Genomic DNA, 13,983 nt, shown 5'->3' on the forward strand with positions numbered 1-13,983 from the left:
AGAAAGAAATTATATGGACAGCTAAAAATATATATAGAAAAAATTAGCCGGGCATGGTGGTGCATGCCTGTAGTCCCAGCTACTCAGGAGGCTGAGACAGGAGGATCCCTTGAGCTCAGGAGTTTGAGGTTGCTGTGAGCTAGGCTGACGCCACGGCACTCACTCTAGCCTGGGCAACAGAGTGAGACTCTGTCTCAAAAAAAAAAAAAAAAAAAAAAAAATAATGTATAAATGCACAGAAATAAAGGAAGAAAAAAGAATGCTCCAAATGCCTAATACTACATTAAGGTACTATCATTAGAGAATTTTCTCTTTTTACTTTTTTAATATTCTCATTTTCTATTTATATAAAGCTGTAGAAATTATGCTGCCATGGGCATTATTTTAATATTATTAGACAATTTTCTAGGGCTTTACTGGCTGCTCTAGAAAACATATAGTTTAGTCTAGTGTCTCCTGACAAAATGGTGCAACATTCTTTGTTAGTCTCCTAAACAGTAGTCTGGTTTTAGTATATTATTCTGCTCTTGACTAAATCCCCCCAAAACCTAAAAACACCCTTCAGTTATGTTTTGACAGTAAGTATCTCTTTGCAAAATGTAGATATAAAGTCTCAGGTTGTCAAAGCTACCTGATAAGTCTCATTCTTTTTTGAACTCCTAGTTTTCCTCTTCAATAAAATGACAAGAACACTTAAGAGCAGAGCATATAAAAAACTGAGTAACTTTAAAAAAGACACCTACACTCTGCCACCTTGGGATCTGAACAAAAAAAAAGCTGACGTCCTCCTGAATCATAGCTGACCCTATGAGGCTCAAATATGTAATGAATTATTTGTGCAAATCACTAATCTAAATCTTATACAAAGAGAACAACTTATATTCACAGGGACATCAGGTTATATCATAGCTTTTAATATTAAGTCTAAGGGGTTAGCAACATTTATTGTCATTTAAAAAGATTAGCTGAGACTTTCTATGTACAAGATACCACAAAAAATGTAAAAAAATGAATAAAACAATACCTGCCCTCAAGCACTTATAATCTGGTAAACACACATAGCTCAGGAACTCTATAGTGCCAAGACAGCATACCCAAGATTAAGTATTCAGATGATTGATCTGACTTACCTCCTCTGACTTGAAAGCCTGTTTGGTATGTGTGTATTTCAAAAACCTAGAAAGAAAAATAAACAACCTGTGAGATCCAGGAACTGATTTAGGTTTAGTAACCTCAATTTTCTTCAGATCTTTGACAGATAAATAAAAGGTAACTCACATTTATAGTCCCAAATTATTAAATTTCTGATTAAGGCAAGAACTTAAATGAAATAGAAAAAATTTTAAAGTACAGTCATATTAAAGATATGTAACAATATAAAAAAAATCACTCAATTTTAAGAAAAAGGTAAAATATTAATCTACAGGTATAATATGAATAGTTATAGCAAATGCATATATTAATATGCTAAATAATAATAGAATTCTTATGTTAGATGTGGTAAATTGGTACAATTCTGAGTAGTTTCTCCCCTATTCTTTTATTTCCCAAATCTTCAGACATGCGGTTAAACTGCTTTTACAATGAAAAGTTTAATAAAAACAATGACATACTCACAAAAAATTAAATAAATTAAATAAAATTCAATTAAATAAAAATCCAATTAAATAAATTCAAATAACAATTTTAAATGCATTACCCTTAAAGTTCTTACCGAGCAATAGGAAGCACATTGGAACCTGTGTACATCATGATAAAGAAAAACACTCCGCTCAGATAAAGACGGGGTAATTGTGGGTTATCTTGCATGATATGGCATAACAAAATAGCAACCTTCTCAACAAGGATAGGGTCAAAGGTCAACAGTAGCTGAAAAAGAAAATGTTTTGGTTATTGGGTTGCAAAAACTTGTAGTATCATAATTCATTTTAGGTTTATGTATTTCATGTGCTGAGGTTATATAGTTTCTTACATAAGTAGGATTTACTAAGCTGGTTTACTAGACCCATAACAGACTGGAAAATGATTCATTCTACAAAATGTAATGCAGAGATAGTCAAATATCAATTGAGAACTGGCCAAAAATTATTCAGAAAAATCCAAAACATGCCTCAAGCTAGTTTTGTCATGATGTTATAAGGTAAAATTGGTTCTTGTGTGAGAATCTTCCTAAACAGACTTCTCTGGATTAGTTTCAGTTCAGTTGAGTTGATGTGAAGAATCCCCTGAAGGCTACTTGAGAACTTGAGAAGACAAAACAACTATCGGTGAAATAGCACTAAACAGTAGATCTAGAAGGTAAGAGGGTAAACAAGTACCAGAAGTACCAGGAGTACTTCTACTACTAGAAAGTACCAAAAGATGTAGCCTTTAGAAATCTGAGCTAAGTATACCGAAGGGAATTTCTGGGACCACTGTAATGAATCTGGACTAGTAAGAAACCATACAGAATTGCTATGAATAAACATTTCATAAACAAATTTAGTAGACTTTATCTATGAAGTTTTATTAAAGTGGCATTTCAATTTTCTATAAATACTTGCCTCCAAAGAATCCCCAATTTGGGGTCAAATGCTATCAGAAAAAAAAAAAAAATAATACAACAAAGAGACTAAGGACTAGCTCAGATTAAGAAGCCAAAGTTACAGACTCTCATGTGAGACTAGACAGCTACATGTTTTTAAAGTAAATGACTTAAATTTCTCTGTGTTTTGGTGTCATCTGTTCAATAAGGTATTCAGATTAAGTGTTTTATACCATGACCTATTTTCAAAGGAAAAATACAGTCACACAGGATTTTCCCTAGTGTTAACTGCAGCTGTAGTTTAAGACTTGACATTATGGACATTAGCAGGTAAAAAAAACCAAGCAACCAACCAAACAACCCCCAAAAACAAAAAAAGCCCACCAAGTAGAGGTTTCAAACTATCACCATACTAGAAAACCTAAGACACTCTCTTACTTGTATCTCAAGCCACTTCACAAATTGTGAGGCTAGCAAAAAAAAAAAAAAAAAAGGAAAAAAATACACATACACACATACATGGTTATATCTAGTCCTAGATATAACCGAGGTGAAAGATCTCTACAAGGAGAACTATAAATCACTAATAAAAGAAATCACAGGCAAAACAAATGGAAAAAGATTCAATGCTCATGAATCAGAAGAATCTATCATTAAGATGTCCATACTGACCAAAGTAATCTACAGACTGAATGTAATTTCTATTGAAGTACCAATGTCATTTTTCACAGAAATAGAAAAAATAATTCTAAAATTCATATGGAACCAAAAAACAGCCCAAATAACCAAGGTAATCCTAAGCAAAAGTAACAAAACTGTAGGTATCACATTAACTGACTTCAAATTGTACTATAGTATGATATAGTATATTGGCTATAGTAACCAAAACAGCATCGTGCTGGCATAAAGATAGATATATAGATCAATGGAACAGATCAGAGAACCCAGAAACAAAACCATATCCTACAAGCAACTGATCTTTAACAAAGCAGACAATATACACTGGGGAAAGAAAACCCTATTTCAATAAATGGTGTTGGGAAAATTGGATAGCCACATGCAGAAGAATGAAACTGAATCCCTATCTCTCACCATATACAAAAATTAACTCAAGATGGGCTAAAGACTTAAATCTAAAGCCTGAAACCATAAAAATCCTAAAAGAAAACCTAGGAAAAACTCTTTTGGACATTGGCCTAGCCAAAGAATTTATGCCTAAGCTGCCAAAAGTAAAAACAACGAAAACAAAAATAGACAAATGGTACCTAATTAACTAAGAAGTTTCTACACAGCAAAAGAATAATCAACAGAGTAAACAGACAACCTACAGAATGGGAGAAAATATTCACAAACTATCCGACAAAGGACTAATACCCAGAATCTATAAGGAACCCAAACAATTCAGCAAGAAAAAAACAAACCCCATTAAAAAATTGGCAAAGGACATGAACGGGCATTTTTCAAAAGACATACAAATGGCCAATAAACATGAAAAAATGCTCAACATCACAAATCATCAGGGAAATGCAAATTAAAAACACAATGAGATACCATCTTACTCCAATTAGAATGGCCATTATTAAAAAGTCAAAACACAATAGATGTTGGCAAGGATGTAGTGAAAGGGAATACTTAAACACTGTTGGTGGGAATGTAAATTAGTACAACCTCTATGGAGATAAGTATGGAGATTTCTCAAAGACCTAAAAGTAGATCTATCATTTGATCCTGAAGTCCCACTACTGGGTATCTACCTAAAGGAAAAGAAATCACATAAAAAAGAAACCTGCACTTGAATGTTTATTGAAGCACAACTCACAACTGCAAAGATACAGAATCAACCTAAGTACCCATAACTGATGAGTGAATAAAAAAAAAAATGTGGTGTGTATACATACACACACACACACACCCACCCACCCATGGAGTACTATTCAGCCATAAAAAAGAATGAAACAATATCTTTTGCAGCAACTTGGATGGAACAGGAGGCCATTATTCTAAGGGAAGTAACTCAGGAAAAGAAAAATGCCACGTTCTCATTTATAAGTTGAGAGTTAAATCTATGACTATGCAAGGACACACAGAATGGTAAAATGGACACTGGAGACTCAAAAGGGGCAAGGGTGGGGGGGGTAGGAGGGGAGAGGGATGAAAAATTACATACGGGCTACAACATACACTATTTGTGTAATAAGTACAAAAGTCCAGATTTCACCACTATACGATATATACATGTAAAAGCATTTAACTTGTATCCCCTAATTCTATTTAAAGTTTTAAAAAGGAGGGAAAAAAGTTAAAAAAATTTTTGAAGCTTTATCAGATGGTAAAACTAATGATTGTTCTTAAAGTCAAATGTAGTACAGAAATCCCTTTTCAACCAATGGAGATAATGTTCCTGAAAACTACTACAGATACCTAATCGTGCTTTAGCAAGATTCTCTCAGAATATAAAAAATTGAGGGAAAAACAAAAATAACCTTTAAAATATATTTTTTGAACTCAGTATTAAAAATGTAGTAGGCATATGCTGTTAAAAGCAGCTAGATTGATCAACAAAATTCTTCTCTATCACTTTAATTGTTCAGATATTACTAAAAATATTTAGTTAATTAAAATAGAGCCTCCTTCCCCCAAGTTTCATGTTATGCTGACTGCATCTCTTAAATTTTTCAATCATTCCTTCCTGGCTTAAAATTTAACGCCATTTGCATTACTCTTTTCCTTTCAGTTTCATAAGTCTTCGAAAAATTTTTGGGAGAGGTTGATTTTCTGAGCATGGTGTTTTATCTCCATGTTGAGAGGGTTCATCATGGAAAACAAATCCTCTTTGCAACACCTCATATATGCAACCACATGGTCCTCTAGGGGTGCTGATGGTGGTAGTAATTTAGAAAAAAATAATTATAGTTCATTTCTTTTCATTTTCCAGTTTATTCCATTCAGATCCTTTTATTTAAGGATTTGAATGGAATTATTCACACAACAGAAAAGTATACAAATTTTAAAACGCTGGTATATGTAAATAACAGAAATTGGCAAAAAAAGAAAAAGTTGATAAGGCACTACTATATTCAGAGGTCTTTTTCATTATCAGTGCCTTACATGGGCACTTAGGTAGTAAATGTGTGAATGTAAAAATACATAAACTGAGTAATTCTCTCTCCACACCAATGTACAACTAATAGGTACAAATTGCACAAGTTACTGGCATAGATTTTAAAGTCAAGTCATGCGTAGTTAACGTCAAAAAAAAAAATTAGATTTTCCAACGGAATAATCAGTAAGCAGGAGGGAAATATTTACCTAAAATCTCTAGAACCTGACTTATTTGAGTTTAACGTTAATCTCATGTTTAGAAAGCTTAATTCCAAAGAGCAGAATGTAAAAGAAAAAAAAAAAAAAGAAAAGATACTTTAATATATCCTATATAATTTCAACTCAGTGCTTTGAATCAGTTGCTATCTATGAAAACACATAACAAAGAACAGTTAAAATCTGAGGCATAAGCTACTTGGGACTGCCGTTATTATTTGTTAAGATATAAACCATCATGTCAACATCTGTGGCTTGCTGGTATACCTCCCAGTAGTCCTAACATCAGCAACCTGTACCACAAACTAGAATAAATCACCTTTCAGTTACAATGGTGTGGTTTTAAGACTGGATAAATAAAACTCTTTTAGAATAATTTTGGAATCTGGAGACATCCCATGTTTTGGCTTCTGAAAACATGACCTTCCACAGTATATTCCGAGTATCAACTCAAGAGTAAGTGAAATGAATGTAATTCAGGGTTTAGGCTTTTTAAAAATGGAAGAGACAACAATAAAACAAAGACTAGGACTGATAATAAAATTGAGAAAGTGATTCTTAAGATATTACTCCTAGTTTGGTAACATAAAAGGAACTCACCTGAATAATATGGGGAAGACAAGTGCTGTCTGATAGTAGTCTTTTCACTCTGGGTAAAGGCCGAATGATGGCATTATCTTGATCCCTAGAAAGTATTTTCTAAGGTCAACATTTAATATATTTATTAAAATCTGCATGTTCAGAGCATATGACATTCTACTAGGCATGAAGCAGGTTACCTTACTTTTTTGTTAATGAAGACTAAGCTCTCATACAGCTGGGAACATGATTAGGTATTTTGGTTTAAATCTATTTGGCTGCTTAATATGACTTCATTTCCTTCCATAAGATTTCCTTGAAAAACAGTACCCTAGAAGAGCCAAAGACTCTTATTTATTATTTAATTGATTAAACTTGGTGTTGTCCAACACACTGTCAGTGGATATTTCCCCCCAAAGGGCATATCAAGCTTTCTTACAAATTTAATTTAACTATGTTCAGTATTTTCCAAGTGTAGCTTTAACTTTAATGCTACAGTATTTCTAAATATTAATTGCATGGTTTTGAGTCTGATCTGGTTTTTAAAGAGAATTGGCACCATGTAAACCTCCAGTGTTATAAAATATGTGACAATTTCTCAGTAATTTCCATCACAAGATATTTTTAGTACAGAATAAAACAAAATTATATATATGCAAATATTTTATAAAAATTGAAAAGTTCCAGGCAAGGGTTATAAATACTATCGCCACCAGAGAATAAATTCTTACCTTTACTAGTCAAGTGGGGCAAGGTGTGGGCCTAGACTCAGCTTCTATACCAGGAGTAGCTAACCTGACAGAACAAAAGGTGGCACTCACCACTGTCTATGGATTGCAGTGTTTGTTTCAAATCATTCACACCTAATTCACATAAATAACTGTTACTATTACTAGAGTACAGCTAGTAAGGCTCAATTTTGTAATATTATTTGAAATCTCCCAGATAAAGTGGCTTTTTCGCTACCTTATCGATATAATTTGTAAATTATTTTTGATATGTTTCAAAAAGTTCCAGGGTCAAAACAGCATTCCTTCAAGGTGTTTTAAATCGCCACAGTAATCCTATGACATCACTGAGGAAGCATCCATACAAATGGGGAGAACAATATATTTTAGAGTTCCCATGGAAACATTCAATTACATTTTACCTGCTTGGAAAATATCCACACATTGTGATCAACATGTTCAATATAAGAGTAGCAAGGTCAGTTTCATTCAGTACAGCCTGTCCACTGGCTAACAGACACCACTTAAGCTGCGGTATCGCCTGAAGTGGTCGCCATCCATCCATGCCTTGAGCCCAGCATCTGGTCTTTGCATTTAACATTCCTTTGGTCCACAATTCTTGCATCTTAATGGATGGAACGCATCATTACAAACAGACAAAATAAAATGCAAAATTTTGCCAATGTTTTATAGTACATACATACTAAACTACAAAACAAACATGCAAGTACATTATGGAAAAAAAATTGTTGTTGACAGGCCTTTGGAAACCCAAATTTGGCTAATGTTACAAGAAAAATAAGCATTGAGTTGGCCAACCTGCAGAACATAAAAAATACCAGAACGAGTAAAAATGGTAGGCAGAATGTAAAATGACCAAATTCTGAATGAGCCTGGGAAGCTAAGGATGGGAAGGCAGGACCAAATATCAGCAGATAAAGAGGGAAAGTGACCTTAGTTCTTGGACTGAAGGGGTAATTTTCAGTCAATTTCAGACTGCATTATTAAAACTTACCTTTTCATACCATATAGAAGCATTATACTTTGACATAATTACTAAGATAGCAATTGTTATTATATAAAGCTCATTAAACACCTATGTGATACCTCCATAACAATGGCATTTAATATTTTTATTTGTTTGCTTTTTTGAGACAGGGTCTTGCTCTGTTTCCTGGGCTAGAGTACAGTGGCATCATTACAGAGCTCACTGCAACCTCAAACTCCTGGGCTCAAGCAATCCTCCTGCCTGAGCCTCCCAAGTAGCTCAGACTACAGGCGCATGCCCCCATGCCCAGTTAATTTTTCTTATTTTTTGTAGAGATGGGATTTCACTACATTGCTCTGGCTGGTCTCGAACTCCTGGCCTCAAGCGAGCCTCTCACCTCAGCCTCCCAAAATGCTAGGATTACAGGCATGACCACCCTGCCTGGCCAGCAATAGCTTTTAAACAAAGTTTGAAGACATGATTTTGTATGCATGTGTGGTTCTCTAGAAGTACAAACCATCTAATCCGTCATGTGGAAATGGGCCCTTGGAGCTGATTACAGTAATTCAAATCAGAGTTTTAAAATATTCCACATCTCTATGAGTGCTAAGCAGGAGGGCATAAGAAAGGCTGAGACCTTCACAAAAAGTTTCTCCAAGATAAATACCTCATGAAATCCATATGGGCCACTCCTCTCTTTGTCTGCGTTACCAAAATACCATTCCTTTTCACTTTCTCTTTTCATGTCCGGAGCAGCTTCGATCACATTGCTCTAAGTTTTAAAAAGATTTGTTATTTTCCAAGGCAGAAATATAAGAGGGCAAATGTATGTCATAAAACAAAGTTGCACAGTACTCATTTGGGGGGTTTATAGCTCTTTAAAATTTCACCTGAAATTTTAAGTGACCTTATGTTAAGAGTTAAGGATTAAATGCCTAACCTAATAGTCCAAAAAAAGCTATTTCCTTATTTTTTTTTAATTTATTTTTTTAGAGACAGGGTCTCACTCTTCTACCCAGGCTGTAGTGTAGTGTTGTGATCATAACTCACAGTACCCTCAAACTCCTAGGCTCAAGCAATCCTCCTGCCCCAGCCTCCAGAGTAGCTGGGACTACAGGCACACATACACCTGGCTAATTATTTCTATTTTTAGTAGATACAGGGTCTCACTCTTGTTCAGGCTGGTGTCGAACTCCTGATCTGAAGCGATCCTCCCACCTAGGCCTCCCAGAGTGCTAGAATTACATGCGTGAGCCACCACACCTGGCCTCTTGGCTGGTTTCATCAAGGGCTCCAGATTCCTTAAGGTACAGCATATTCTAAATCCTTGTCAATGCTAAAAGTTCTATTTACATACTTGATGAATTCAGTTTAAATCCTAAAGGTCACAATGCCTCAAAATAAGCCACATTAAAGATGCAGTTACTTTAAAAGACAAAAGAGACATTAGAAAATTAAAACGGGATCAATCATTACTGACCATTTCAGATTCTTCTTTTGGTGACTTCACTTTTTATGTGTGAATTAATCTCCCAGGCATTAGTACTATTATAGTTATTGGAGAAATATACTCTTGATCACATATATTAACATATTTTCAGATTTCTATGATTCTTTTGACCCTAACATCGTATTCAAGGAATGTTACACTTGTAAAACCTAGACAAGCATACATACTTGCAGTGGTACTGTAGCTCGGCTTACATGGAGATGGGCAAGGGTAAGTAAGTCCACGAGGATTCTAATTCCATTTGAATCCATGAGATCCTTAACATTTTTCTGGAAGAGAAAATATTTTTCTGTAATCTAAAACATTCCTTTCCAATAGATACTACTACTTACAAGGTTCTCAAAGAGGAAAATACTTAGAATCTCTTGGAAATAACTAAATACTAGTATTACTTAATATTTTCAGGATTTTGTGTTTAAGGAATCTGAATTTAGATTGATTAAAAGGGCAAAACTATATTAAAAAGAGACCACATAAGAATTTTTATTTAAATATATTCTGAGTGAAAAAAACCCCCATAAAAATAAAAACTAAAGACTGTCATGATAAACTCTGGTTCTCTAGTTATTCTGCCAAAGTCTTTTTAATAAACAGATTATTCCATAATCAGAAATAATTCTGCTACATTAAAAACCTTTTAATGTTCTAGTTTGTTTTTTTAAACTTAAAAACCAGTAATTTATGAGAAGAAACTATAATTTAAATGCAAATTTCCTAGGACTTATTTAAAAACATTTGCATTACTTACAAAAAGTAAGAATAAAACCAGGCAAGTTTTAAGAAATAAAAATTTCTTTAAAAATTTAAGAAATAAAAATCTGCTTAGATGTCATTTTAACATCACACAATTGAGTTAATGTTATATATCACAACTATGAATTCCTGTTAGAAACTAGCATACATCTCTCAAATGTCTTTAAAAAGAAACAAGTGAAATCACTCATTTTATTTCTTCAATTAGTTTTTATCATAAAAATGTATATTGATAAATTAAAACCTTACCATTTTATGTCAAGTATTTATTTTATTTAAAATTTAATACTAAAGATCCCAGAAGAAAAATCAGGTAAGGATTGTTATTAAGTCATTTTAATACATTAAAGATTACCCTTCACTATTCTACATTTGGAATTTTATCATTAATTTATTCAGCATCTGTAACATTAGGGCCGAATATACAGGGAATATTGGCAAAAACTTTACCCCCAGGAGTTTAGAGTACTTTTTGATCTAAAACGAAGAAGATAAGAAAAGAACTATCTCTGGATAATTCACTCAAACTATGATAGTTTATCTTTACATATGCACATTACTTGGAAATGATTGCATATTTATGCAAAAATACTGTACCTTATTAAGAATCAATTTGTTAAGGAAGAGGATCAACCTATCTCGTTCAAGTTTATCTGTGCACTATTGAAATAAATGAGAATTTAGTCAGAAGTGAATAGAAACACAAATTAAGATATTACCATCACTGGACAAAATCAACCAATAACCCATAAGAAATAATGTTGTCTCTTAAATATAAAGGAGAAAAATCATAAAAGTCTGCCAATTATTGTAAATCCTCCTATATTCTCTGTAATTTTACATAATTTGTCTAATTTCCCTAGAAAGACAGATATTTTAAAAGTCATTGAACAGACTACTTTAATATATAGCTTTGAGGAGATATATAAAAATTAAATGAAAGAATTATTCCAAATAATACTCTTGAATTAAGTAAAAATTCTAAAGCACTGGTAAGTGATGTTCCACATAAATCACATCATGATCAACACAAATATGAGGAAAAATATAGCTGCCCCAAATACAAATGGTATGCCACAAGTACTACAAGTTCACTGGAGTAACAAAAGCACTGTCTGTTGTAACAGCAAACAGTAAGAATTTTTGACCTGGTTATGTTATTCTTAGGTATGTTTTATGACCTTACTCAGAATCAGTTTTCTAATCCACAAAACATGAGTCACACTTAAGGCAATTATAACAAGCATAGATGGCTTTTAAAAATTGATGAAATGGTTCCACTTAAAGCAGTTCACTGCAATTTGAATTGTTAAATATAAGAGCAATGTGAACACAAATGAAAAAATAAAACATATACACTGCAACAAATAGGTTAACATTCAAATAAGCTGCATGATGAATGAAATTAATTTATGGGCTGCACAATGAATGGACTGATTAATTTAACATCCCCCCACCATGCTCAAATGTTACATGACAAACTTTATAAAATAAAATCAAGATTCTGTTTTTTTGGTTATCACTATAGTTCTAAAAAGTTTTACTATCTTCATATCTCTAAATTTATTATGTTAGCATCATTTAAGATTTTTCCAAAATAGAAAGCCAAAAGTACATAACTCTGGAAGTCACTATGTCTTTTATACACCTGTCCAGCTCATCCATACTTATATTTAAAGACTTGCATATAGGTCACTAAAGTTGTTCAAAAGCAGAAACTGAAAAATAAACTGACATGGATAAATACTAACCCATCATTTTCCTCTTTATCTAACTTAGATAGAAAGTACAATATAAATTGTGGAAAAGCTCAAGAAGAAGGTTACAGTAATAACATGAGCAAATAGAACTTACATTTAGTTTTGAAATTTAACATGGACACCCGTGACAATATCAAACAGCAGTTTCCTTAAATGATATCCTTACCCTCTCTAACATTCCAATGATATATCTAGTATCTGTGAAAGGTCCTATTTCTTCGTGACATCTGCCATAAACAATAGCAAGGGCTTGTAAACATAAACACTTCATGTTTACTTTTGGGGTGAGCAGGAAACGATGATAGAGCTCATTGAAAAATTCATACCTGGATAAAAAAAAAGTTCACAATAAAAATAACCATGAAACCAATAGTGAAAACAAATAAAACAGGACACACAGAGTAGCTCACGATCTCTTTATTGATCCACTTTCTTCATTCTCATCTTCCTCCAATAGTAATCTCAGGTAATAGTCTCCTATTTTGATTTCCTCTGCGAGGCACTCATATTTAACCTTTATTAATAAAAGTAAATTATATTATTTTAGTTCGCAATAGATTTTTGGCAATTTCCACATAATTGTTTCTTATAATTCTTTCTGTTCAGAGCTTATCATTTCTTAAAATACCTGTTAATTCACATTATTACCATGACTTACTCTTTCAGTTAAATGTTGAGTTGGAATTATACACCAACTTTATGAATGTAAAACTTGCTGAAAAAACTGTCACAGCACTACATAGTATCAATGAAGACTTAGGGGGAGGAAGAATGAAATCTGCTTCATTCCCTTCTGGGTTTGCCATAACCAAGAAAGGAGTAGGTGGCCCTGTAGCACACAAGGTTTGCCCAACACACACAAGCTACCTCAGATCTTCTGTCCTACCCTGGCTCGACCCCCGGCTGATGGGCCAAGAATTAAAACCAACACATCAGCTTCATTTCACATTTTTGTACAGTACTCCTTTGCTGTATGTCAGATTACTCCAGGCTACTAATTAGAGGTGATAAATGAGGGGGAAGTCCAAGATCAAGAGTTGGGGCAGCACAATGACCCTTGCTCCCAGGCTGTTTGTCTCAAGGAAAGATTCACAAGCAATCGTAAAAAGGAATTCTCTGATCACATTATCAAAATTCTTTTTCCAAAGCCTAAAATAATTTATTTCTAAAAACAAACTACAGAAAATCAAGTATCTATAATCTCTATTTCACTTTCCTTCTGTAAGATCTGAGCATTCATTTAATTCAACTTCTATTTATTAAGCATATGCTGTGTGCCATGCACTGGAGATACAGCAGTGAACAAACATAAAAATTTATGCCCTCACAGGCATAGCAGGAAAAAGGCAAAATATATATGATAGTTGGGAGACAGCAGGTGCTATGGAGTGAAATAAAGCAGGAAAGGGGATATGGGGAGAGAATGTATATGTAAGTATGCGTATACGTGTAAAAGGGGCTGCATTTTTAAGTAAGATAGCAGGGACGGCCTGCTCAAAAGACCTGAAGGAGAAGAGAAAAGTTACCAGGCTACCCAGGGAAAAGATTATTCTAGCCAGAGGGAAGCAAGTAAAAAGACCGTGAGACAAGAACATGAATTTGGTGTTTTCAGGGAAGCCAGTGGGGTTGGAACAGAACAAGAAAGGGAAAGTGGTAGATGAGATCAAAGAAAAAAATGCCTGGAGTGGGAGGGGGTGTACAGAGATCGTATCTTGTCATTTCAAGGACTCAGGCTTTAAGTGAGAAGGGAAGGCATAGGAGAACAAGGTTTTTAGCAGAGAAATGCTATGATCTGCTTACATTTTTAACAAGATCATCCTGCT

The 13,983-nt window shown here is 33.7% G+C and overlaps 1 protein-coding gene across 2 annotated transcripts in view; it reads right to left on the reverse strand.

Annotated features, from left to right (window-relative positions):
* DNAJC13 (DnaJ heat shock protein family (Hsp40) member C13) overlaps nt 1-13,983 on the reverse strand; it is a 115,654-nt gene that overhangs the window by 45,830 nt on the left and 55,841 nt on the right. For both annotated transcript variants that reach the window (XM_069475424.1, XM_069475423.1), the window contains 9 exons: nt 12,571-12,674; nt 12,327-12,486; nt 10,998-11,060; nt 9,815-9,916; nt 8,805-8,909; nt 7,572-7,774; nt 6,443-6,527; nt 1,715-1,869; nt 1,131-1,176 (listed from right to left, as the gene is read on the reverse strand). In XM_069475424.1, the coding sequence (XP_069331525.1) occupies nt 1,131-1,176; nt 1,715-1,869; nt 6,443-6,527; nt 7,572-7,774; nt 8,805-8,909; nt 9,815-9,916; nt 10,998-11,060; nt 12,327-12,486; nt 12,571-12,674 (1,023 nt within the window). The remainder of the gene's footprint in view (nt 1-1,130; nt 1,177-1,714; nt 1,870-6,442; nt 6,528-7,571; nt 7,775-8,804; nt 8,910-9,814; nt 9,917-10,997; nt 11,061-12,326; nt 12,487-12,570; nt 12,675-13,983) is intronic.

Source organism: Eulemur rufifrons, chromosome 7 (genome assembly GCF_041146395.1).
Source record: "Eulemur rufifrons isolate Redbay chromosome 7, OSU_ERuf_1, whole genome shotgun sequence".
NCBI classification, from domain to species: Eukaryota; Metazoa; Chordata; class Mammalia; order Primates; family Lemuridae; genus Eulemur; species Eulemur rufifrons.